General features: G+C 46.0%; 1 protein-coding gene across 1 annotated transcript; it reads right to left on the reverse strand.

The window, feature by feature from the left end:
* Nucleotides 1-326: 326 nt before the first annotated feature.
* On the reverse strand, nt 327-25,392 carry NSUN7 (NOP2/Sun RNA methyltransferase family member 7). Its single transcript, XM_087936776.1, has 12 exons — nt 25,103-25,392; nt 20,234-20,607; nt 17,790-17,848; nt 16,888-17,018; nt 15,509-15,661; nt 11,301-11,484; nt 10,463-10,673; nt 9,678-9,821; nt 7,294-7,395; nt 5,024-5,141; nt 4,069-4,192; nt 327-1,827 (listed from the first exon to the last, which is right to left on the reverse strand). Exons 2-12 carry the CDS (start codon nt 20,553-20,555, stop codon nt 1,183-1,185), a joined length of 2,193 nt encoding a protein of 730 aa, XP_087792902.1. The 5' UTR covers nt 20,556-20,607; nt 25,103-25,392; the 3' UTR covers nt 327-1,182.
* Nucleotides 25,393-25,852: the final 460 nt, after the last annotated feature.

Genomic DNA, 25,852 nt, shown 5'->3' on the forward strand with positions numbered 1-25,852 from the left:
TCATGCTTAAAATTGCCTGTTTTAGAACGCTCTGCACACACCCACAGAACCGATAGTAAAATATTTTGAATTCCACCACTGGCTCCATTGTGGTTGTTAAGTCAGGGACTGCCTGTACGATTTCTAGAAGCAGTTTTATAATTGGAATCAGGAAATGCCCATCGATTAGTCTAGAAAGGATGCCATTCATCGACGGTTATGAAGAACCTCATTTCTAGAACCCACAAATTGGTTCCGACATGGCGTACGTTATAACCAGATTCACTCACTGTTTTTGGCAGGGGAAAAGAAATCATTGGTTTTGTTTAAAGAAGCCAAGAAAAAAATTAATCAGGAATTGTTTAATATGCTCCGTTTCCAGTCAACCGTACGGCGTTAATAACTTGATGATTTATACTGAGTTGCTAATGAAGCCCGGGATCACGTGGAAGCTGAAGGAAAGCGTGTTAATAGTGACACCAACGCCAGAAAAAAAGCCTCTTGAAATCCAAATGTCTGTTGTTTAGTTAGGATTTCTCTTCCAAAGCCAGTTTGTACTTTTCAAAGAGCGGTTCTTTCTTACGAGTGGGCTTTTAATCCATCGGGAGTCTCTACAAAGATCAGTTGAAGTCAGAAACTAAAGTCAGAAACAGGGAACGCATTCCCAATTCCCAAGAAAAAAAAATGATCTGAAATATCTCGGGGGTGATTAAAAATGAAGCCTCTTTTATTTTTCTATGTAGCCCCCGCCCCGGTTTTCGTTTACAGTTCACCTTTACAAATTCAAGTCGCTTCAAAGCCATTCAGACACAAGTAGGTCTGTCCTGGCTTAACAACTAATTAGCTCTAGCCCGCATCAAACTTTATATAAAGTTCCCTCTAATGATAATCCAAGTGTGCTTTTTTTGGGGGGGAGGGGGGTGTTGACATTCAAAAGGTACCGAAACTGGATGCAAGCATGGCATCGTCATAATAATTTTTTAAAAAAACAGCTCGTTTGTTAATCTGTAAAACAGCTCGTTTGTTAATTACCTCAAAAAGAGATCCAGGTTTCCAATTTCTTTTCTAAAAGCACTTTAGGGCCCAAAACGATATTCAAGGAGCTGACTTGTTAAAAGGAAAATCGGTCTCAAATTCTGCGGGGTGTGTGCGTGTGTGGAAAAACAGAACAAAAACAAAAGAAACCAAGATGGCAGTCAAACTTCAAAGCCACGGACGAGAGTGCTTGGTTGCCGTAGACGAGGAAGGCTCTTTGGACTTAATCAGTCTTTTGGATGCCGAAGGGCTGAGTGCCCCGTGTTTTGCCCCGATCCAGCGGTAGTAACAGTGGTTCGTGGAAATCTGGGCCCTGTTCCCTTGGGGGTTAAAATACGGCATCATCACCGGGGGGAGGACAATCTCAACCGGCTTCAAAATCATGACTCGGTCATCGTTCCTGGCCTTCCCGGCATTCCGTTGTTTCTCCAAGACCTTTTGCATGGTGGAGGTGGCGGTGAGATTATTCTTGGCCATTATGGGCAGAGATGAGTTCGAAAGAGGGCTGGTCGCTTTCTTCAAGGTGATGGGCTCGCTGGCTTGGTTCATCACCTGAGAGCTGCTGGAAGGCACCTTTGATCCGGGAGAGGCAGTCTCCATCGTCCCGGATTTCATCTCTCGTTCCAGGAACTCCTGAATCCGGGATTGCATCACGGCCTCTTTAATTGGATTCTTCGACAGGGCGGCTCGGTGTTTCTTCTTCTTTTTCTCTTCTCTCTTGGATGGCTTGGCCAGGTCGATCCCGTCCAACAGGCCTTTGGCCGCGGCACGAGCCAAAACGTCCTTCACGGACACCGATTCAGATGGATCGCGCTATAAAAAACAAGCAAAGGAACACCGATTAGCCAAGCCGGAAGTGTCCGTCCCCCCCCACCCCCGGAACAGTTGTTGGAATATGGGCAGTCCTCAATTTAACAGCAATGAGGAAGCCCCGAAATGAAGGTTGCTAAGCGAGAACTTTGGTTCAGTGAGGTTCACCCCATTTTATGACCCCCCCCCGTTCTGACCCAAGCTTGGTCAAATGTAATTAAACACAAACTTCTTTTAAAAGCAAAACCTATTTTATTGCAATGCTGGGAATTGCTTTCATTCCCAGGCAGAACTAATCTTAAACAGTTCCCCAAGATAAGCACACACCTTTCAGTGCTGTGGAATGCTGCCAGAAACAGAAGTATCCGATTAATGATAACAGAAACCAACCGAAGTACCAGAAAAAAACAACCAGATTTCACAGAGTTTCAAGGAGGACTCGAAATCTGTCAAACTACTTTGCTTCCTGCAAAGGTTTCGTCATTGACATCTGACTTTTATCCCTTATGAGAGGGGCAATCACCTCCCAGCCTTACTCCCAAGTCGCCCCTTTTGTCTCAGCTGCTCTCACCTTCTAGCAGCTCTGTGCACACACACACTGGGAACAGGCTCCCCTTGTTCCTCTGCCTCACTGCTGCCAGACTCCGAAGACTCCGAAGGCAGCGCCCCACTCCCAGATGGTCCTGGCCCCATCCCTGCATCGGATGCAGGAGCTTCGTTCGAGTCCTCTTCAGACTCCCTGACTGGTCCCCTTTCTTCCTCACTGTCCGATTTCGCTGCCACCTGCACCAGCTGCCGGTGAACCACAACAATCCCTTGCCAAAGTTGTTCAGGGAATGATTGCAGTGGTTAAGTCAATGGTGCGGACGTTAACTGAGTCGGGCTTCCCCGTTGACTTGGCTTGTCAGACCCCCCAGGACATGGCAACTGTCATAAACATGAGTTCCAACAAGCAATGTCAATGGGGAAGCCAGCTTTGCTTAACCGGGTTACTAACTTAACAATTGCCAATGATTCACTGAACTGTGGCAAGGAAGGTTATAGAACTCACTTAACAAATGTTCCGCTAAGCAGCATAAATTTTAGGGTCAATTGTGGTTATAAGGCGAGGACTACTTGTATTTTACTCAGTACTGTAGGGCTAATTGTAGCTAGCTGCATTTTATGGAATGAAAAGCTTGTAATTCTGTATTCCAAATATCTGTACAGACAATCAAGCTTAGTTCCCCTTTCTCATTTTCTTTTTAAATCATTATTCAGAAGTTCAAATACAAAACTCCCAATAAAGTGGGGGAGGGAAATCACAGAAGCAAAACAAAAACAAAAAACAAGTAAGCAAAACATCTAAAAAGTATATTTAAAAAACCCTCTGTTCTACCTATTATTTGGCATTAATATAGTAATAAAGTAATACTAGCTCGATACCTGTGCTTCGCTATGAAACATTGTGGTAGGGGCTTAGTTTGTGGGGAGGAAAATAAGTCTCTGCCTCTGCCTACCAGCATCCATCGATATTCATCTGGCTAGTGTCCTGTCAGTGTGTGAGAGTTGAAGGCTGTTTGGAAACTGAAACTGTATTTGCTGTGTGAGCAAGGAGGAGACAGCAAGGAGCCTGGGCATGGCTTAGCTCAACTGTTCTGTACTAAAGCTGCTTGGTGCTCTGAAACTGAAACTGAAACTTCTCTGCTTGTGTTTTGCTTTTGGAAGAGATTTCTTTTCAGGTGGGGAGGGGGAGTGGAACTCCTTAGCATCAGAGCGTGTTAATAGTAGTAATATAGGAAATACTAATGCTCTGATGGTCATTTCGAAAAATCCTTTCTTAGTGAGCCCTTAGAAGCCAAGAGGAACAAACGGGCCCAATTTCAAGTTTGTAAGCTTTACGGTTCTGGAGATTTTGTTATGATGAATGGTATTTCGCTTTTATACACACACACACACACGTGTGTGTTTGTGCACGTGTGCAGACACACACGCATACATATATATAGTATAATATACACACACTATATTATATATGTGTGTGTATGTGTGTGTGTATGTGTGTGTGTATACACACACACACACACATAATAGACAGGTAAAAGGTTAATTTTGTAAACAGAATTAGAAGTTTGACAAGAATTCTGGGGCCTGTTTTGCTAGGAGTGGGAAACTAATATTGTAATATATTGATCAGTATTCAACTAGAGAGGATAATACCACATTGCCCTCCCTCATGAGCTGTAATGAAATTCATGGCTTTACCTCTCGGGTTAAAACCGCAATAAAACAGCTATTTGAAATCTCTGAGGGCTCCAACCGGAAGAAGTTCTGTTCAGAGACGTTGACTTCTGACTTGGAACACAAAGGAAGAACTGGGGGACAAAGCCTGCAAGAATTGAAACACAGGATGCGGAAGGCATTATGTCAAATACACCGACTCAATTCATGGCCTCTTTCTCTTTCTTTCTCTCTCTCTCTCTCTCTCTCTCTCTCTCTCTAATGTTCAAAAGCTGTGCTGATAAGCACCTGGGACTAAGTCGTTTGGTCACTAAATGAAGAACCAAAGGATTTTTGTCCCAAAGGTGATCTTTCAAAGGGCCAAGGGACTTTGATTTTCCTTGAAGACGTTTTGCTTCTCATCTGAGAAGCTTCTTCACCTCTGACTGGATGGTGGGGAACGGAAGGATTTATACTCCTTGCAGGTAGCTGGTCATTTGCATCCTTTTAGAGAGTCGCTGAGGCCACTTGGAGGTTTATATGTGTCCTCGGGGTTTGAGTGGTGTATTTTTGGCCCCTTTGAGGCTGTTTTCGCTCTCCCAGGGGCTCGAGGGAAGCCTCTGCAGCCTTTGGAGGCCGAAAAACAGGCCCATTTCATCACTTCCAGTATTTCCGGAAAACCCATTTTTCAGCCTCCTGAGGCTGCAAAGGCTTTCTCCGAGCCTCCGGGAGGGCGAAAACGGACCAAAAATCAGCTGGGAGGCGCGCACATGCGCAGTGCAGGTAAGTTTGGCTGGGGCTTGCGTGCCCGCACAAATGGCTCCGCGTGCCATATGTTTGCCATCATGGGTATAGGGTCTCCCGCTTGAGGAAGGGGTTGGACTAGTAGACCTCCAAGGTCTCTTCTGGCTCTATTCTGATTCTGAACATGGAACCATGCAAACAGCACCACTGGAAATAAACGTTCTGAGGAAAAGTAGCCGACGGGTGCGTTCCTTACTTGTACGGCTGGGCCTTTGCTCCTTCCGCTCCAGATGCCAACGCTTTGTTCACTACCACTTCGTTTTCTTCTGGGTACAACGAGCAGGTGCAGTAGATCAGAGCTTGTACTTTAACAACTGCGGGGATTCAAGATCAGGATGAGTGAGCCCAGGGAATTACTCAATTTCAAGGACAAGCTTTGGAGAAATTTCTAAAAGCGGATGCAAATGGTGCAAATTCAGAAAACTTTTGTCCTATGGCCGTGATGGTGAACCTATGGCATGCATGACACTGCGTGCCACTTCTGCCAGCATGCGAGAGGTCGCCTGGAAGAGCCCCACTGTGCATGCTTGTGTGCCTCCCACCAGCCAGCCGACTGTTGGGTATCTGCCACGCATGTGCAGAGGCATGCGGTGGGAACACAGGGGATTGTGCGTGCATGCACAGGGGGCAGGGAGAGTCGCGCACGCATTGCATCATGAGTGCAGGCATGTGAGAGCGCATGCATCGGGTGGGATTCAACTTTTTTAACAACCGGTTCTGTGGGCGTGGCTTAGTTGGTGGGTGTGGCTTGGTCATGTGACTGGGTGGGCATGGCTTGGTGGTCGTGTGATTGGCTGGGTGTGGCCAACTCAACATCGCTCACATCGAGGCACGCATCTCCTCGCCTGGCCTCTCATGACTGTGGGGATGCTGCAACAGTCGTGAAAAATGGTCGTAAGTCACTTTTTGCAGTGACATTGTAACTTTGAATGGTCACTCCACACAAGCAAAGTACCAGCAAAGGAGGAAAAAAAAAACTCCAGAGAAGTTCCAGAGACAGGAAGTCTAGTCCTGCCAAGAATGTAATAAGGGTGGAGAGGCAGTTTCTGTAAGCAACACCAGAATGCTTCCTTCCTGCCTTCCTTACAGGATTAGGCCAGTAATTTCTTCTAACAACTGGTTCTCCGAACTGCTTAGAATGGTAACAACCGGTTCTAGCAAATAGGTGCAAACTGGTAGAATCCCACCCCTGGCATACATGCATGCATGCACACTTTTGGTACACAACATGGAAAAGGTTAGCCATCACTGCCCCATGGGGATTTTGGCGCTCTGTAAGCTTGGCTGTTTTCTTGCCTTGTTTTCCAATTAGGTAACATCATCAGTGCTAAAACTGGGGGGTGGGGGTGGATTGTGGAGAGGAGGAAGAGGAGGAAGAAGAGGAGGGGGAAAGGGAGGAGAAGAAGAGGAGGAGGTTGTCTAAAGGGTTCTTGATACTCTCTGAGCTTGGTTGTTCCTTTGCAGTTTTATTACCCAACTAAGTAACATCATCAGTGCTAAAATAGGAGTCTTATGGAGAAAGGGAGAGAAGCGATGAGAAGGAGAAGAGAAGGATTATGGGGTTCTTGATACTCCCTGAGCTTGGTTGTTTCTTTGCAGACATTTTATTACCCAACTAGGTAACATCAGCAGTGCAACCTGATGGTGTTACCTAGTTCTGTGATGGCGAACCTATGGCACACCTGCCACAGGTGGCATACAGACCCATTTGTGCCAGCACGCAAGCTGCAGGCAAACTTACCTCACTGCGCATGTGCACACCTCACAGCTGATTTTCGGCCGGTTTGAGGCCTTTTTCAACCTCCCAAAGGCTTGAGGAAGGCTTCTGCAGGCTTCTGCAGGCTGAAAACTAGCCCTATTTTGTCACTTCCTGTTTTTCCGAAAATACCGGAAGTGATGAAGCGGGGCTAGTTTTTGGCCTGCAGAAGCCGTCCTCAAGCCTCTGGGAGGCCAAAAAAGGCCTCAAACTGGCTGAAAATGAGCTGTGAGGTGCAGTGCAGGTAAGGGGGCAGAGGGGGTGGGTGGGGGTTGCATGCGCATGTGTAGGGGCCGTGGGGGTTGGTGCACATTGCCTTCTGGATGCTGGCACACGAATGCAAGCGTGCAGCGCGCACACAATTTTTGGCACAGGAGCCCTGAAAGATTAGCCACCACTGACCTAGCTGGATCATCAAATGCTGCAATGACTGTGTATTTTGCTTTCCATATTTGGGAAATACAACTCTGGGAATTGAACACTCTGTTTCTTAAAGTTGCCAAGGTTGGGAAAACACGGAGCTTAAAATTCAGATTTTGTCCATCACACCCACAGTCTGCTAAGACCTAATACCGAAGGCTTAGAGTACAGAAGAAACGAATCTTGCTTTTCATAAAGAGATAAGGGAACAAAAATTGGGAAGGGTGCATTGTTATAGATGCACGATTGTTATCTAGTATAGGATTGAGTTCATGACACATAAAACTCACACTGCATGGCATGGGTCAGCTCCTTCAGCTGCTGTTGAGCCAGAGTGCTTAGTTTGTCCTCAGCTACCGATCCTTGAGACAGGTCCCGAAGTAACTCTGCATCTAAAGAGGAAATTAAATAAAGTTACGATGGTAACAACGGGATATTGGTGGCCTGAAAACAGCTATTACAATGTGCCTTCTCATTTAAAATTCACAGGAGCAGCTAGCAAAGCCACAGGAGCAGCTAGCAAATATACTCTCATGCAGTGGTGGGATTCCAAATTATGTGCTACTGGTCTGCGCCTGTGTGCAGCAGTCAAAAATCAGCCTCAGTGAGGGGAGCTGTTTTTTAGCTCAGCTGAGGCGTGGCGCACAATTCAGCTGAGCTGAAAGTCAATGGAACATAGGATGGAAAAGGGCGGGCCCAATTAGAGGAGGTATTTGCCGGTTCTCTGAACTGGTCAAAATTTCCGCTACCGGTACGTCAGAACCGGCCCGAACCAGCTGAATACCACCTCTGGTCTCATGACTTGCTTCCCAAAGTCAGGTGTGGTTTTATGCATTCTAGAATTCACTGTGTTTTGGTTCTGCTGTCCCCTAATTATCATGGAGCACCTTCCGTTCAGTGTGAAACCATGGCTTGTGTCTGGTTAACTTTGGCGCAAACTCAACCCCTGATTTAGTTCCTGGGAATTGCAACGGGTCCTTCGGGCATTGAAATGGTGCTTATGTATTTATTTATTTGATTTGTCAATCGCTTACAAGATAATAGGTATAGGTATAAACATAGTTATGAATACATGAAATGGATACATATAAGAAAAATAAAAAGGAACAATAGGATAGGGATGGTAGGCACATTGGTGTGCTGACACAATCACAATGTGGGGCTGCTCCAATGGAAGCCCAGCCCCCTCCCAATCCCCATAGGGTGGTGGACATCTTCACCGGTGATTTGCCTGGAGGCTAAACCATAGGAAGAACGGTTGCAGGATTTGGGTTTGGCTAGTCTAGGGAAAAGGAGGACTAGGAGGGACATGATAGCAAACTTCTAATATTTGAGGGGATACCACAAAGAGGAGGGAGTCAATTTATTCTCCAAAGCACCAGAAGGCAGGACAAGAAACAGTGGATGGAAACCAACCAAGGAGAGAAGCAACTTGGAATTGAGGAGAAACTACTGAACCGTGAGAACAGTGAGAACAGAAGTTGCCTTCAGAAGTTGTGGGGGCTCCATCCCTGGAGGTTTTTAAGAAAATACTAGATAGCCATTTGTCTGAAATAATATAGAGTCTCCTGCTTGGGGCTGGAGTAGAAAACCTCCAAGGATGAGGGAGGAGAAGGAGAAGACAGAGAAGGATGAAGAAGGAAGATGAGGAAGAGGGAGAAGAAGGAGAAGATCAGAGAAGATGAAGGAGAAGATAGATGAGGATGTGGGAGGAGGAGGAGGAGAAGATAAGAAGGAAGAAAAGATAGGTGAGGATGAGGGAGAAGATCAGAGAAAATGAAGGAGCAGATAGATGAGGGAGGGGGAGGAGAAGATAGAGAAGGATGAAAGAGGAGAAGGAAAAGGAAGATAGATGAGGGAGGAGAAGGAGAAAGAGAAGGAAGAGGGGGGAAGGTAAGGAAGGAAGAGAAGGAGATGATGAGGAAGAAGATACATAAGGATGATGGAGGAGAAGAAAGAAGGAAAAGAAAAAGGAGAAGATAGAAAAGGATGAGGGAAGGGAAGGAGAAGATAGAGAAGGATGAAGGTGAAGAAGGAAGAGGAAAAGGAACACAGATGAGGGAGGAGAAGGAGAAAGAGAAGGGAGGAAAAGGAAGGTAAGGAAGAGGAGAAGGAGGAGAAGGATACATAAGGATGATGGACGAGAAGAAAGAGGAAAAGGAAAAAGAAGATAGATGAGGATGAAGGAGAAGATAGATGAGAATAAGGGAAGGGAAAGAGAAGATAGAGGAGGATGAAGGAGGAGGAGAGGAAAAGGAAGATAGATGAGGGAGAAGAAAGAGAAAGAAAAGGGAGGGAAAGGAAGGTAAGGAAGAGGAGAAGGAGGAGAAGGGTGAGGAAGAAGATACATAAGGATGATGGAGGAGAAGGAAGAGAAAAAAGAAAAAAGATGAGGATGAAGGAGGAGAAGAAAGAGGAAAAGGAACATAGATGAGGGAGAAGGAGAAAGAGAAGGGAGGAAAAGGTAAGGAAGGGAGAGGAGAAGGAGATGACGAGGAAGAAGATACATAAGGATGATGGAGGAGAAGAAAGAGGAGGAAAAGAAAAAGGAGAAGATAGATGAGGATGAAGGAGAAGAAGGAGGCCAAAGGGGATTTAGAGAGTCACCAGAATTGCAACCCAGAAAGAAGCATCGTTCCCTAGAACTAAGCATCGTAAACCTTCAGAAAGTTACCTTCGTGCTCTTTTAAAATAAATTCAATCGGATTGCTGACCCCCAGGCCAGAACAGCGAGGCAGGAGCAATATGACTTTCACTTTCTGCAGCTTGGAAAACGTGGGCTCGATGTTGGTAAAATCTTCATGAAGCAGCTCGATATCTGGCCAAGCAGGAGGAAGAGGAGGAGGAGGAGGGAAAACGAAAGGAAGGCAAGTTTAGAACGAGATCAAAGGGATGCCGCTGTTGTGGCCCGCCAGCTGCCAGCAGAACTGAGGGCAGACTCGGACAATGAGGAGGTTGGGGAGGAACATGGGCCAGTCCTGGAGTCTGGGGAAGGCTCTGACAAGGGCTCTGCATCAGAGGCAGAGATGGGGCCAGGGCTGTCCAATATTTCCCAGCTGCCTTTGAAGTCGGAGATAAGTGGGGAAGAAGAACAGCTGGAGCCTGTTTCAGATGTGTGCATGTGCAGAGCTGTCAGGAGAGGAGAACAATTAAGGAACGGGCCAATTCAGAAGGAAAGGCACATGTGGTTCCTCCCCAACCTCTTCACTACTGTCTGACTCTGCTGCCAGCCGCCAGCGGGCACAGACAGGCATGTGATTTCCCTTTTTGTAACCTTCCAATAAGACAAGTCAACGGGAGAGCCACATTTACTTAACAGTAGCAAGGAAGGTTGGGGTAAAACTCGCGTAATGTCTGTCTTGCTTAGCGACAGAAATGCTGGGCTCCATTGCAGTCGTCAATTGAGGACTACCTGTAAGGCCTCTTTTACCAAAATAATGCCACAGAACTTGTACTTACTTTTACACTCCATGCGCGCAAAGAGATCCTTCAATTCAGCCTCTCTGGCTGCAGACTTCACTCCGCATACAAACACCCGGGAAGTGTCCTGATTGGTCAGCACTGACATGTGGGCCACAGTGAGCCAGGACCCCATTTGTGCAATTAAAACATCATCGTCCATATTCAACAGAGCTTTCACCGAATGTACAGCCAGACTCCGGGAGTTATCCTAAGGATGAAAAGGAAACACCAGTGTGGGAATTATTCAGCCTGCCTCTAGCTGCAAATAGTCCAGCCCGACGCTGTGAGCACCACAGTTACGAAGCGAGAAATCCAGAAAGAATGCAAGGAATCCAGGAAAGTTCAAACGCCCGCACTCAACACACTCCAGGAATTCACAGTGTTCGTTCCCGACAAATGTCCCTCCCCGCAGTGTCTCCTTAAGTCTCAGTCCCGTCCACACCCCCATAACCCCAGTTTGCCTTGTGAAGAGGGGCGGAGCGCTCTCCTCCCGAGTAGTTGGGTCAGTCTATGCTGTTCTCACCTTCTCTCCACTCTCTGTGCTCTTAGATCAGGAGGGGGTGATCCCTGCTCATAGCCTGAGCTCTGTCTCTCATATTCACTGCTTAGCCTCTCTTGGGCATCCTGCCTGCGTTCCTCCCTGCCTACAAGCCGTCCCAATCCTGAAAGGCCCTAGATTGACTCAGTCCGCTCCTACCCACATTCCTCCGAAGCCAACGAAACCACCCCCTCAGTCTCCTTTGGCTCCAGTTCCAGCTCAACTTCCCCCGCCGATTCACGCCCCGATGGGGGTGTGACACACTTCTTCAGGGGAGCGCCCGCCCTTTTCACTTACTTGCAAGAGGAGCTTGTGATCAGTGTAGAGTTCCAAGGTCAGCAGCTTTTCTTTAAGAGAGGATGGGAAAATGAGTCCGTCTTCACAGTGCTTGTCCAGGCAATACGTGTCACCATCAAAATCGGAGATGGACTGTACTTTGGTGAAGCCTTCTTTCTGTAAGAAGCTGTGAACTTCTTCCAGACTGTGCAATAAACCACAGGTGTTATTAACAACGGCACATTACGGAAGCGAAAAAGAACTCCTCCCCAAAAATCAACTTTAGGTTTGTAGGTACAGGTAGTCCTTAACATACGACCAAAATTGAGCCCTGAATTTATGTTGCTGAGAAATTTTGCGAGTGAGTTTTTCCCCCATTTTATGACTTCTCCCGCCCCATTTGTTAAGTGAATCACTGTTGAATCAGTAACCCGGTTGTTCAGAGGTTTTGCTCATCACGTCAGTGTCCGTCCCAGGATACTGCAACCATCATAAATGTGAGTCAGCGGCCAAGGATCTGGATGTAAATGTTGTGGCCTGCTGGCAGCTAGCAGAGCTAGCAGCAGAATTGAAGAGTGAGCAGGTTGGGGAGGAACATGGGCCAGTCCTGGAGGCTGAGGAAGGCTCTACGTCGGAGGCAGAGATGGGGCCAGGGCCGTCTGACAGTTATCAGCTGCCTTTGGAGTCGGAGATCAGTGGGGCAGAGGAACAGATGAAGACTGTTCCCACTGTGCGTATGCACAGAGCTGCCAGGAGAAGGGAACAGTTAAGGAACAAGGGTCGATTTGGAAGTAAAGAAGCCACAGGAGGACAAAGACAGAGGGGCAGAGATGGGGCCAGGGCAGACTGGCAGTTATCAGCTGCCTTCAGTGTCGGACAGCAGTGAGGCAGGGGAGCAGCTGAAGCCGGTTCCCAGCCTGTGCATGCGTAGAGCTGCCAAAAGAAAAGAAAAATTACAAACTAAGGGTAGACATGGGAGTAAGGCCACAGGTGGACAATGAATGGCCCCCCCCATTTGAATTAAAAGAGGACCAAAAGGGGAGGGGGATTTTGCAGGAAACAATTTGTTTGTTGCAGCAGTGTGAAGACCTGTCTGTGCATCTCAGAGACTGTGCTGAGTCCTTCCTTGTCAGCACTGCATTTGGAAATATTTACTTGGCATCTCTCCAAGCTAGATAAGGTCTGTGCTCCTAATGACACCCTTGAAAGACTGTTGGCCAGGCCTTTGGCTGAATGTGAATGCAAGAAATTCACCTGTGTTTAATAAAAGGGGTTTTGCTGGGACAAAGAGTCTGCTTAGTGCTTTTTGGAGAAGCTGCAGTCACAACATTAAGGACCTGACTGTGCCGCAATGATCATAAGTGTGAAAAACAGTCATTGGTCACATTTTTCAGTGCCATTGTTAACTTCCAATGATCACTAAGTGAACTGTTGTAAGTCAAGGGCTGCCTGTAGAGAAGGCATATTATCCAGCTTCTGGAGAATCTCAGGATCATTTATGGTCATGAATCCTGATCGTACAGAAGGTCTGCAGCGCCAAAATACTTCTCTAAAATGCTGAATGCCTGCCGCAGTGGCACTGATGAAGCAGGCCTGTGGAAAATGTCACAACATGCTGCAAAAACGCACTTTTGGGGCCACAAATCAAGTTTTTGAGAATCTGCAAATTGCCTTCTCCATGTTCATGTCTCTGGCTAGAAAGAAGGCTTGATTGGGGGGCATCGGTGGAGTCACCCCTCCAAAACCTACACATTAAAAAGGGCGTTAGTTGTGCGGTTACAATCTCTGTTTTGAGGGTTTTTTTATTAATTCTCCCTATGATCACCTGGGACAGAATCCACAGCATCTGCAGAACTAACCCTAAAGACAGGCATAAAAGACCAAGGTGGGCTATAAATTTTATTTGCCATCAGTTTGTGAATTGGGCATCTCAATTTTGCAAGAATACCTGCAACTCTTTCATGTTTATTGAGAAAAGGAGGATACAATTTGAAAAAGAAGTTGTGTGATGCTTGTGTGATATTTGAAAAGAAGTTGTGATGCTTCTTGCAGGCGTTGCAAAATAGCATCTGGTCTGTAAACTTAATTTTGTTTTACGATGTGTTTTTTTTTTTAAATTCATTGACCAGCAAAAAATGGTAAAAGCGAAGTAAATGCTCAGTATTGGTGGTTCTGGCACATATTTTAATTTATATTTATCATTTGTGCTTATTAGTGTTGTTTAAGTACACAATAAACCCTACCAACAGAATATTTGTTGCTTAAGGTTGAACGGTGGGGTCGTTGCTGCTCTCTGAGCTGGGTGGTTTTCTTGCAGATGTTTCATGACCCAACTAGGTAACATCATCAGTGCTAAAAGGGAGTGGGGTTTGTTCTTATTTTATAAACCTAAGCACCAACCCCATTCCCTTCTAACACTGATGATGTTACCTAGCTGGCTAAAGAAATGTCAAACCACCAAGCTCAGAGAGCGCCAAGGACCCCACAATAAACACTGTTAAAAAATACATTCATATTTATTAGTGTTCTTGTACTTTTCTTATTTAGTTCTTAGCTTTCTATCCTGCCTTTTCAGCCGCAATTCAAGATGGCTTACCTCTTCCACCAGTTTATCTCAACAACCGTCTGGTGACCCTGGTTGGTCTGGTTTTCTGGAACCAAGATACTCAGCCAGCTTCAAGGAAACTACTATTAAATTCAAGGGATTCAGCTAAGGCAGGGGGCTTCAAACTTGACAACTTTAAAGATTTGGGGACTTCAGCTCCCAGAATGCCCCAGCCAGCTATGCTACCCTGTTTCCCCAAAAAATATGACCTACCGTGAAAGTAAATCCTAGCCTGATTTTTACATGTGTGCCCAATATAAGCCCTAACCCCCAAAATAAGCCCTAATTAGATCCTGCCCACTCCAGAGTGCATGAGTAAAAATTAAACTGGGGTGGGGATGAGGGGTGGAGTTGCCCTACTATCAGAGGTGGGTATTCAGCAGGTTCTGACCAGTTCTGGAGAACTGGTAGCGGAAATTTTGAGTAGTTCAGAGAACTGGCAAATCCCATCTCTGACTGGCTCCGCCCCCCTCTATTCTCTGTCTCCCATCGAATACCGGCTGATCAGCTGGGTCTTCTTTAGTTGCCCTGCACAGGAGAATGGAGCTGGAAAGCAGGTTAGTGGGGTGGGGAGGGAATTTGCAGTAACCTTCCCCCAGCAATGGGGAGGGAATGGAGATTTTACAATATTCTTCCCCTGCCATGCCCACCAAGCCATGCCCACCAAGCCATGCCCACACAACCGGTAGTAAAAAACTGTGAAACCTACCACTGCCTACTACTTACCTTTGGACAGTTGTAGCCAAGCCTCACACACCCCAACATCTGCCTTGCTGGCCCATTTCTTCTGCAGCCTGCAAGGCTGGCAAGGCTTTCCTGAAGGCCTCTGCAGCTGAGGACAAAGCTCTGGATCGATCCAGAATTTGATTATTGGCTGAAGAGGCCTTCAGAGAAGCCTTCAATAAGCTCCTGAAGGCCTCTGACAGTGAAAAGGAGGCGGCTGGGGGCGACGCACACAAGTGAGGTTAATCAGTGGATGGCATCCTCCGAAAATAAGACCTGGTGCCTTTTTTGGTTGATATATATATATATATATATATACATATACATATACATATATATATATATATATATATAATTTGTTTTCTGAGGTTCTCACGGGTATTTGTATGTGGATCTTTGGTTATTTGGGTTTCTCCAGCGTAAGATTGGCAGTATCTAGGCAATGTTTGATGAAGTCTCATTCATCATCTTCAGGCTTGTGTCTTCGGCTCTGTGCTTCTCTGTGCTTCACTCTGAGAAGCACAGAGCCAAGACACAAGCCTGAAGATGATGAATGAGACTTCATCAAACATTGCCTAGATACTGCCAATCTTACGCGGAAAAAACAACTACTAAAGATCCATATATATATATATATATATATATATATATATATGAATGAATGAATGACAGGGTCCTATTTTCAGGAAAATATGGTAAGTCCACAAGTCTTAAAAGTTGCAAAGGGTGGAGGCCCTGGGCCAAATTTCAGACCCTTCTCCAGACTTATGCAGTTAATTTTATCACTGGTGTGTTTCAAGAGTCACGGTCACCGAAGATTGAAAAATTTGCACATTTGTAACCATGAAAGAAAACAGCAGGCAAAAGAAAAGAAAAAAAGCAAGAAGTCCATGGACCTCACCTGACTTTCAAGGTGTTCACCCAAGCGTAGAGTGGCAAGGTCGAAGCCCTCTGCTCCTGCCTCCGAATTGTTTCCGGGAGGATATGTTCGATCGTAAGAGCATCGTGTTTGATTCGGCATCTCGCCAACGCGGCTGCCAGCTTGGTCTTAAAACTAGAGATTCCCAAAGGAAGAACGTTTGAGCTTCAGACTTCATCCTTAGGAGAACAGGAATTCCAGCCTGCTCAAAAATCTGCATCGAAATTACGGCGAACAACCCGTGTTCCCAGGAAAGGTAGACATTTGTCTGGAGACACAGTCATGATTTTTTAAAATGAAGGATAGTTGGCCAAAGCACAACTTAGAAGAGAATATTTGTAGCTCAGGGTTGAACTCTGGGATCCTTGATTCTCCCTGAGCTCTGCAATTTTCTTGCAGAAGTTTCATGGTCGAGGAGGAGAAGGAAGAGGAGGAGGAAGGCTGAAGGGTTCTCGGAGTTTCATTGTTTTTTGCAGATGTTTCATGACCCAACTAAGGAACATCATCAGTACTAGAGGGGAGTGGGTTTTATCGAATGAAGGAGAAAGGGAAGGGGAGGAGGAGGAGGAGGAGGAGGAGGAGGAGGAGGAGGAGGAGGAGGAGGAGGAGGAGGAGGAGGAGGAGGAGGAGGGGAGGAGGAGGAGAATGACAACTGTACAATCCTTGGTGCACCCTGAGCTTTGTTGCTTTTTTGCAGATGTTTCATGACCCTACTAGGGAACATCATCAGTGCTAGAAGAAAGTGGGTTTTATGGAATGGAGGAGAAAGGAAAGGGAAGGGAGGAGGAGGAGGAGGACAACAACAACAACTGTGGGGTCCTTGGTGCGCCTTGAGCTTTGTTGTTTTCTTGCACAAGTTTCATAACCCAACTATGGAACATCATCAGTGCTAGAAGCGGGGAAGAGAAACAAAGAGGAGGAGGGAGGAAGGAGGGGAAAGGTAAGAAAAAGAGGAGGAGGAGGAGGAGGAGGAGGAGGAGGAGGAGGAGGAGGAGGAGGAGGAGGAGGAGGAGAGGAGAAGAGGAGAAGAAGAAGAAGAAGAAGAAGAAGAAGAAGAAGAAGAAGAAGAAGAAGAAGAAGAAGAAGAAGAAGAAGAAAGAAGAAGAAGAAGAAGAAGAAGAAGAAGAAGAAGAAGAAGAAGAAAGAAGAAGAAGAGGAGGAGCCCTGAGAAAGCAAACTCCACTCCCTTCTAGTGCTGAAGAATTGCCTAGGTGGACAACAAACCCACAGCAAACCTTTATAATTAAATAATAATAGGATTCCAGGCATCTCTTTTTTTTCCTCCTCCACATGGGAGACAAAATTAGTTTTCATGACCAGCAACCCACCAAGAAGCCCTTTCTGCTTTCTGGACTTTCTACCTGCAGAGATAACGCTCCACCTCTTGAACTTCTGCTACGGTTTCTTCGTCCTCAGGAATCGAGCGCGCTTCAAACTTCCGGTCCTGAAGGTCATACAGCATCACCACGACTAAGCTGGTCAGGTCATCAGACTGTAAGAGGACCAGTTGGGCATCAAGACCAAGAAACCCCAACACTGATCGTCAACTTACAACTGTTCATTTAGTGACCATTCGAAGTTACAACGGCACTGAAAAAAGACGACTTTTGACCATTTTTCACACTTATGACCAAGGGTGGGCTGCCACTGGTTTGCCCCGGTTTGGGTGAACTGGTAGCTAATTTTATCATTTTTAATTACCAGTTTGGTGAACCGGTAAATCCCACTCCTGGCTGGCCCTGTCCATCCCTCCCCTCCCCAGAGTCCCCACACAGCTCGTTTTGGATGCCAGGTAAGTACAGGGTCCATGTGAAGGCTAAGGATGGCTGGAAAACGTGCCTCGGGAGCCCGGGGAAGGCCGTTTTCCCCCTCCCGGAGGCTCTCTGAGCCTCTGGAGTCTGAGGAGAGTGAAAAATGAGCCTCCTGGAAGTTACAGAAGGCCAGAAATGGCCTCCGGAGCCTGAGGGAGGCTGTTTTCGCCCTCCCGGAGGCTTGAGGAAAGCCTCTGGAGCCTGGGGGGTGAAAAATGGGCCTTTAAGAAGGCCAGAAATGGCCTCCGGAGCCCGGGGGTGGCGTTTTCACCCTCCTGGAGACTTGAGGAAGACTGCGCCAACCGAGGTGGAACTTCCAAGCAATATATGAACATCGTACTTATTTATTTTTAACGTGAAACCCAGTGCGTCTGCGATAAGTTTTGCTTGAACTATGTTGCCGTGGAAACAAGATTAATATTTGAAAAAATAATAATTCAGTGTCCACTCACTATGGATTGCAATGGGTAAACGCCGCTGTCTATCAACATGTATTCCAAAACGTCTTGATCTGCAGGAGAGGAAAGGAAGAAGGTAAGGAAAGGCAGTGCAAACAACCCCACAGCGATCTTCAAAGGATCAGATAGTATTTCAAAAAGTTTAATGGCCTGAAAATAGATATACAGATACCAGATTACAGATGTAACAGAGTTGGATAGAAGGGATCTTGTAGGTCATCTAGTCCAACCCCTCCCTCAAGCAGGAGACCCTACACCATTACTGACAAGATGGCAGTCCAGTCTCTTCTTGAAAGCCTCCAGTGATGAAGCTCCCACAACTTCCGAAGGCAACTTCTGTTCCATCAGTTGACTGTTCTCACTGTCAGGAAATTTCTCCTTATTTTTAGATTGAACCTCTCCTTGATTAGTTTTCATCCATTGTTCCTTGTCTGGCCTACAGGTGCCTTGGAAAATAGCTTGACCCTCCTCTCTATGTAAGCCCCTCAAATATTGGAAGACTGCTATCCTGTCTCCCCTGGTCTTCTCATCCCTAGACTGGCCAGGCCCAGTTCCTGCAATTTTTCATTGTATCTTTTAGCCTCCAGTCCCCTAATCCTCTTGGTTGGTCTTCTCTGCACTCTTTCTAGAGTCTCAACATCTTTTTTTATAGCGTGGCGACCAAAACAGGTGCAAAGGAGGGAATCACAATTCTTTAAGTTCCACGTTTGAATCCAGGCCGCCATTTTTAGAGACATGTTAGAATCGGTGGCTCAGGGGCTAAGATGTTGAGCTTGTCGATCAGAAAGGTCAGCAGTTCGGTGGTTCAAATCCCTAGCGCTGCATAATGGAGCGAGCTCCCGTTACTTTTCCAGCTTCTGCCTACCTAGCAGTTTGAAAGCACGTAAAAAAAAATGCAAGTAGAAAAATAGGGACAACTTTGGTGGGAAGGGAACAACGTTCCGCGCACCTTATCGGCGTTTCGTCATGCCGGCCACTTGACCATGGAGATGTCTTTGGACAGCGCTGGCTCTTCAGCTTTGTAACGGAGATGAGCACTGCCCCCTAGAGCTGGAAACAACTACCACATATGTGCGAGGGGAACCTTTACCCTTAGAGCCCAGTACTATTGTCCCCTTGTTCGGTTACATTCAATCTCACCCATGGGTATATGTGTGAGAGAGAGGGGGAGGAGGAAGAGGGGGAGGGGGAGAGGGGGAGGCAGAGAGAAGAGAGAATGAGAGAGAGAGAGAGAGAGAGAGAGAGAGAGAGAGACTGATCACTGCGAGAAAACAGCAGATTCTCCCTTTGCATAGGGGAACAATTTTCAGCCGTTTCCTAGGGACTCAGACTGGATTGCTGTCTTTTGGCACAGCGGTTCAGACATAGCTGCCTCTGTTTTGCCAGTTACCCAGGGTAACTCTCTCACCAGCCCACTTTTACTAATGATTGACCTTTCGGGATTAAAAAGATGATGATTGACTTTAGCGGGGGTTGGATGGGAAAACATTTGCACAGTCTTCAAAATGGAAGATTCCTCCAAATGCTGGGAGATTCGACGATGTTATGTTTGCATGGATTGAGTCCAATTCTTTCCTCTTTTTTTTCCCCCTTTTTTCTTTTTGGGTAGGGTTGCAGGTTTTAATGGATGTATTTTTCCGCTTTTTTAAATATTTACTTTTTAAAATATTTTGTTTTTGGAATATTTACACAGCCACCCACCCACCTTCTATTTTACAGTTTTTGAAATATTTACATAGCCGCACCCATTCTTCCGACAATGCGGAAGGATGGGGGTGGCTCGGTAAACATTTTAAATAAACTACACAGGCACCCTGGACTTACGGCCATTCGTTTAGAGACTTTGGACGGTCACTAAAATGAACTTCTTACCTGTGCGCTAAGATTGATGGGCCTGCCAGTGCAACACGGAGCGTTATAAGTATAAAGTAGGGGTGTGAAACTCGATTTCATTGAGGGCCACACCAGGGTTGTGTTTGGACTTTAGGATGCCCAGGGTGGGCGTGGCCAGCTTGATGTCACTCACCAAGGCTCCATTTTTGGCTGTGAGGGCCTCCTGCAGCCTTCTGCCAGTGAAAAACAGAGCTCAGGGAGGCCGTGTGCACCCAGCCTGGGCTTGGTTTTCACTGGCAAAGGGCTGCAGGAGACTGTCAATGCTGAAAATGGGAGCCCGGAAGGGCTATATGCGGCCTCCCCGAGCTCCATTTTTGTTGGCAGAGGGCTGCAGGAGGCTGTCACAGCTGAAAACGGAGCCCGGTTGTGGCTACATGTGGCCCTCCTCAAGCTCTGTTTTCGCCGTGGGCCGGTTCTTCTCTATTGCCAGGAGGGGCCTGATCGAAGCATCCCGCGGGCCAGATCCAGCCCCTGGGCCTTGAGTTGGACATCCCTGGTATAGACTTGAGGCAACTCCAAGGCCCGTAAATGCGTTTTCTACTTACATTTTAGAGCGCTGAACGCCAGTTCGTAGGACAAACGCTGGGATTCTTCGTCTTTGAAATCCGGAAGAGATGGCAATGGGCCGGTGCCATATTTCACCAGGATTTTGTCGTCAGGTTTTTCATTACGGACGCTTTGGAAAATGTGGGCGGCACTGAGGTATAGGGGGTCCTGATACCCAGTTTTCACAACCACCTCTGTCGAACTGATGTCAGAAGGCAGTATCTCACTGGAAAATATTGTTTCGTGCATGCCAGAAAGCTCATTTGCGACATTATGGTCTGCGGACCCCAAGCTGCTCCTTAGAATTGGCATTGTTGTCATCACAGATCGGGTTTTTTGACGTTGCAGGTGGTAAATCAGAATCTTAAAAGCCCTGTGGAAATACAGAGAAGGTCCAAAATGGGCATTTACAAGAAACATCCAGTTGAAATTTATTTTGTGCCTGGCAACCTTGCAACCCGACATGCAACCAATCAATCCATGATGAAAACATTATTATGCCATAATAGCCAAATGGACCTTTAGTTGTCCACATACCTCCCTCTGAGGTCACATATCTAGGGAAGTGAAGCTGCACCAGTTGAATATCCAACTATCAGCATCAGCCAATGTTTGTTGCAAGAAGGATGGTGAAAAACCACAATATCACCCCACCCCATCCCAAAAGAGCAACAGTTTTGAATTTGGCAGCCTCAGGTTTTGGGATGACCTGGGGTGTGGCACAAAGGCAACAAAGCCAGAGAAGAGATATGAGCCTTTTGATTTGTTCCAACGTTGGCCCCAACGTGCCGTTTACTCTCCGGTCTGGAGAAAAGCTCTCCCATGAACCTGCAACAGCCTCTGGCTGCAGATATTCCTGTCCAAATGCTGTAAGCAGACTGACTGCAGTCAATCACTCCAGCAGGGCAAGATAATGAGTCCCAGAAGCAAAGAATCACAGCAATAATTCCAGCAAGGCAAGATAACCCACAGGAGCACGGCAATAATAATTCAAACAGTCAGGAGGAAGGCCAGGAATGCAGGCCATAACTCTCAACACTAAATGAATTCAGTATTTGTTCCCGACAAATGCCCCTCCCCACTGCCTCTCCTTTAATCTCCCTCTCCAGGTGTGCCTTGTGAAAGGAATCAGGGCCCTTTCCTTCCTCGTAAGCTACGCCACCCACGTTGCTCTCTTCTGCATTCTTCCCTAGGATGAGGAGGGAGTGGGCCTTGGTCTTCATCTGAACCCTCTCTCCCTTGTTCTACCTCTGCCCAGCCTGACTTTGCCCTTCCCTAGTTTCCTCCACAGCCAACCATGCTCCCTTTCTCGGTCAGCTGTTCATCTTCTGTCTCAGAGTCAGACTCCAACTGGGGCATGACAGGTTTGGGGCTTCACCCACCCTCATGCTAGCCTTTCTCTGCACGAGAGTCAGATTAGAAGACCCCTGAGGTTCCTTCCCACTCCGAGATCATCCTAGAACAAGCCAAGTCCAAAAATGCCAGGGGATTTTATAAATCAGCCATCAACAGACACATAGACATGAACAACATCTACAGAGGATGCAAAAGAGGCCATCAAACAAAGCACCTCTCTGTCAACAATCAGCAACCAGATCAACACCAAGGTTAACATCAGCTCAACAATCAAGTCAACAACGCCCCAATCAAAAAACTGCCAAACATACTTAATTTTACGTGTATTAATGGCAGCAAGAATTGTGTTTGCACAACAATGGAAAAAAAATGAAGAGATCCCTACAGATGAAAGTATTATTTAAAAAATATGACAAAGTGCTGAGATGGATAGGTAAAGGTTCCCCTCACACATATGTGCTAGTCATTTCCAGCCAGCGCTGTCCAAAGACGTCTCCGTGGTCATGTGGCCGGCAGGACTAAACGCTTTTGAAGGCACATGGAACGCTGTTCCCTTCCCACCAAAGTGGTCCCTATTTTTCTACTTGCATTTTTACATGCTTGCGAACTGCTAGGTTGGCAGAAGCTGGGACAAGTAACGGGAGCTCACTCCACGACGCGGCGCTAGGGATTCGAACCACCAACCTTTCTGATCAATAAGTTCAGTGTCTTAGCCACTGAGCCACTTAAAAGAAAAGGAAGAAACAAAAATACTTTTTAACATGGGACTTGTTTTACCAATGGTTAACTAACAAAACAGAAGTTAGAACCTAAAAAAACCCAAAAAGATAAGGAAAATGTTTTGGTATTGAAAAATTTATAAGATGGGCAAACTGATTGTATTACTATTTTGTGATTAATATTGATATGTCTATTATGATTAATGTTGTATCTCTACTTACAACTGACTGTGCCCAGACAACACGCTGTTCAGACAGACATGGAATTCTTTATTTGTATTTTTAAAAATGTATCAATAAAACATATACAAAGAATGAATGAAAGAAAGAAAGAAAGAAAGAAAGAAAGAAAGAAAGAAAGAAAGAAAGAAAGAAAGAAAGAGGAAAGGAAGGAAGGAAGAGCCAAAGAAGCCACAACCCAAGAATCTCTTAAGACCATTGACAGGGCAAGCCACTAGAATATAAACTGACAGCAAACCCCACTCCTTACTGGCACTGATGATGTTACCTAGTTTGGTAACAAAACGTCTGCAAGAAAATGTCTATGGAGATTTTTTTTTAAAAAAGAGGCGACTGGACTTTGTTTTTTTCTTGGAAGGCATTTTGCTTCTCATCCCAGCTTCCACTCCAACCGGATGGTGGGGAATATCAGGATTTATAATACTCCTTGCAAACAGTCACCTGCATCCTTTTAGATGACCCGCTGTCTGCAAGGAGTATAAATCCTTCCATGCTCCACCATCAATTCAGAGCTGAAGAAGCTTCTTGGATGAGAAGCGAAACATCTTCAAGGCAAAATAAGTAAGTCCGGTTGCTTCTTGGGGGAAAAAAAAGCACCCCAGGATATAATCAAAGCTCCAAGTGGCCTCAACGACTCTCTAAAAGGATGCAAATGACCAGATATTGGACAAAAATATATACGTGGTTGGAAAAGATGATACAACATATTGATTTAAAACCTGAATTTTTTTCGTTGGGGATTTTGCCTGAAATCTATAGTAGTAAAGAGAGTGCATATATAATTATCCATGTATTAGCTGCAGCTAGAATTGTATTTGCACAAAATTGGAAAAGCGAAGAGATTCCTACTGAAGAGAGCGTGATCAGGAAAATATTAGAAATGTGCATAAATGAAAAGGTTAACACTAGCAGTTAGAAAAGGAACAAACTGAATATTATATGATATGGGTACTATTTTATCGCTGGCTAGAGAATAAATATGAAAACTAGAAACAAAAGAAGGTTAGTGAAATATAGAAAACATGATAATAGAATTAAATACGTTAAGATTATTATAATAATTAGATATATTATGTATATCAATATGAAGAGTAGAGAACTAATAGTAATGTAATGAATAATGCTGTAAACTCTAATTGTTATTGCACAAGATATTTGTACCCAGACAACACACAGGTTAATGGATTGTTTATATTAATGAATTAATGAATGAATTCTTTATTGGCCAAGTGTGATTAGAATAGAATAGAAAATAGAATAGAAAATAGAAAAGAAAAGAATTCTATTTGGACTTGGACAACTAGAACTACGCCTGATCTAAGCTTGGTACACAAAATTGTCTGCTACAACGTCCTACCTGTCAACGACTACTCCAGCTTCAACCACAATAACACACAGGCAAACAATAGATACCAACTCAAGGTAAACCGCTCCAAACGCAATTGCAGAAAATACGACTCCAGCAACAGAGTTGTCAATGCCTGGAACTCACTACGTGACTCTGTTGTCACATCCTCAACCCCCCCAAACTTTAACCTTAAACCGTCTACCGTGGACCTCACTCCATTCCTAAGAGGTCTGTCAGGGGGCGTGCATAAGTGCACCAGTGCGCCTACCGTCCCTGTCTTACTGTTCCCATTTATTCGTACGCACTGATTATGTATATACTTATACCTGTTTATACTTATATGTTTATATATTATGTTCATACTTGTTATCTCATACATACTTGACAATCAAATAAAATAAATAAATAAGAATAGAATAGAATAACAGAATAGAAGTAGGAATAGGAATTGGAATAGGAATAAGAATAGAAGTAGAAGTAGGAATAGGAATAAAAAATAGAAATAGAATAGAATAACAGAATAGAAGTAGGAATAGGAATTGGAATAGGAATAAGAATAGAAGTAGAACTAGAAGTAGGAATAGGAATAAAAATAGAAATAGAATAACAGAAGTAGGAATAGGAATTGGAATAGGAATAGGAATAAGAATAGAAGTAGAAGTAGGAATAGACTAGAATAACAGAATAGAAGTAGGAATTGGAATAGTAATAAGAATAGAAGTAGGAATTGGAATAGGAATAGGAATAGAAAAGAATATTCTTTATTGATCAAATGTGATTGGGCACACAAGGAATATGTCTTAGTGCCCATGCTCTTCACAAAGAAAAGATAATTAAAAATAAAATAACAATTTCATTTAAACAAAAACCTTCAAAGAAAAAAAAAACCAAAGGAAGTGCAGTCGCCTCCGGTGGGGTGGAATAAATGCATCTTGGGGTCTGCGAAGAAACTCAGAGACCCCCCCCCGCCCCAGGACCTTCCCGTTGTTCTGGGAAGGACGGCTTGAGAAGGCAGCAGGTCGAGAGAAGTTCCCAGGCTCTCCTCCACCTGTTGAACGGCCAGCCCTGGCTTCTCTCGCTGGGGCAAGCCAGAACCAAGAGCCTCTTACCTGCCCGCCCTGCCAGTCTCACCTGTCAGATCTTCTTCCCCCAAGGATGCTGGAACCCGCCCCCCCAAAAAACCCCAGAAGCCCGGAGGGACTCACCTGGCGCCTCCTGCCCACCAAAGCCGAGCCCTTCAGCCGGGGGGACCCTTTATTTAAAGACGGCGGGAACCCACCCCACCCTCCTCAAAAGACCCTCCGGCGCCGGTCACTTCCAGGCGCCTCTGGCCCCCCCTCAATCTTCAGCGCGCCGGTCCTGTCCCCTCCACGAGGGGAGGGGCGGGGGCGTCGCCTGGCCACACCCACCACCCGGAGGGGGGGGTCGAGGAAGAGGAGGAGGTGGGGGGGGGGGGACCCCAGCCCCACCGGTCGTTTCATTCAAATCAGGACTCGACCATTCTGAACAAGAGAGGAAAAAAAGGGGGGGTCCAGTAGGGGGGGGGGGAAATGGGTCAACCCCCTCCCCATTTTAGGGTCTCCCCCTTTGGGAAGGGGGCGTGTCTTTGGGAGTCTTGCCAATCCTTCCCGACCCCTCCAGGGACCTTCCTCCCGACTTTCGCAACCTTGCCGCCCCCTCCCCTTCCACCCCCGCGACACCTGGCGCTTTGGTACAGTCCACGGGCTGCCCGGGGATTCGCTTGTCTCTGTTTGCAGGTAGCTCCGTTGCTGGGCCGGGCCGGTCGGCTGGCTGAGCTGAGATTTCTTACGGGGCTGGGGCCGTGGAGCGCCTTTTACTGCTACTATTACTACTATTGCTATTACTACGCCTGGATTTTGCAAAAGAAAGCAAAAGTCTGTGGTTGGACAAAGAAAGCAAAAAAAACCCCAAACCCTACAGGTTTGTACTTTGCA

Source organism: Pseudonaja textilis, chromosome 6 (assembly GCF_049901715.1).
Source record: "Pseudonaja textilis isolate UNSWEBS1 chromosome 6, rPseTex1.2, whole genome shotgun sequence".
NCBI classification, from domain to species: domain Eukaryota; kingdom Metazoa; phylum Chordata; class Lepidosauria; order Squamata; family Elapidae; genus Pseudonaja; species Pseudonaja textilis.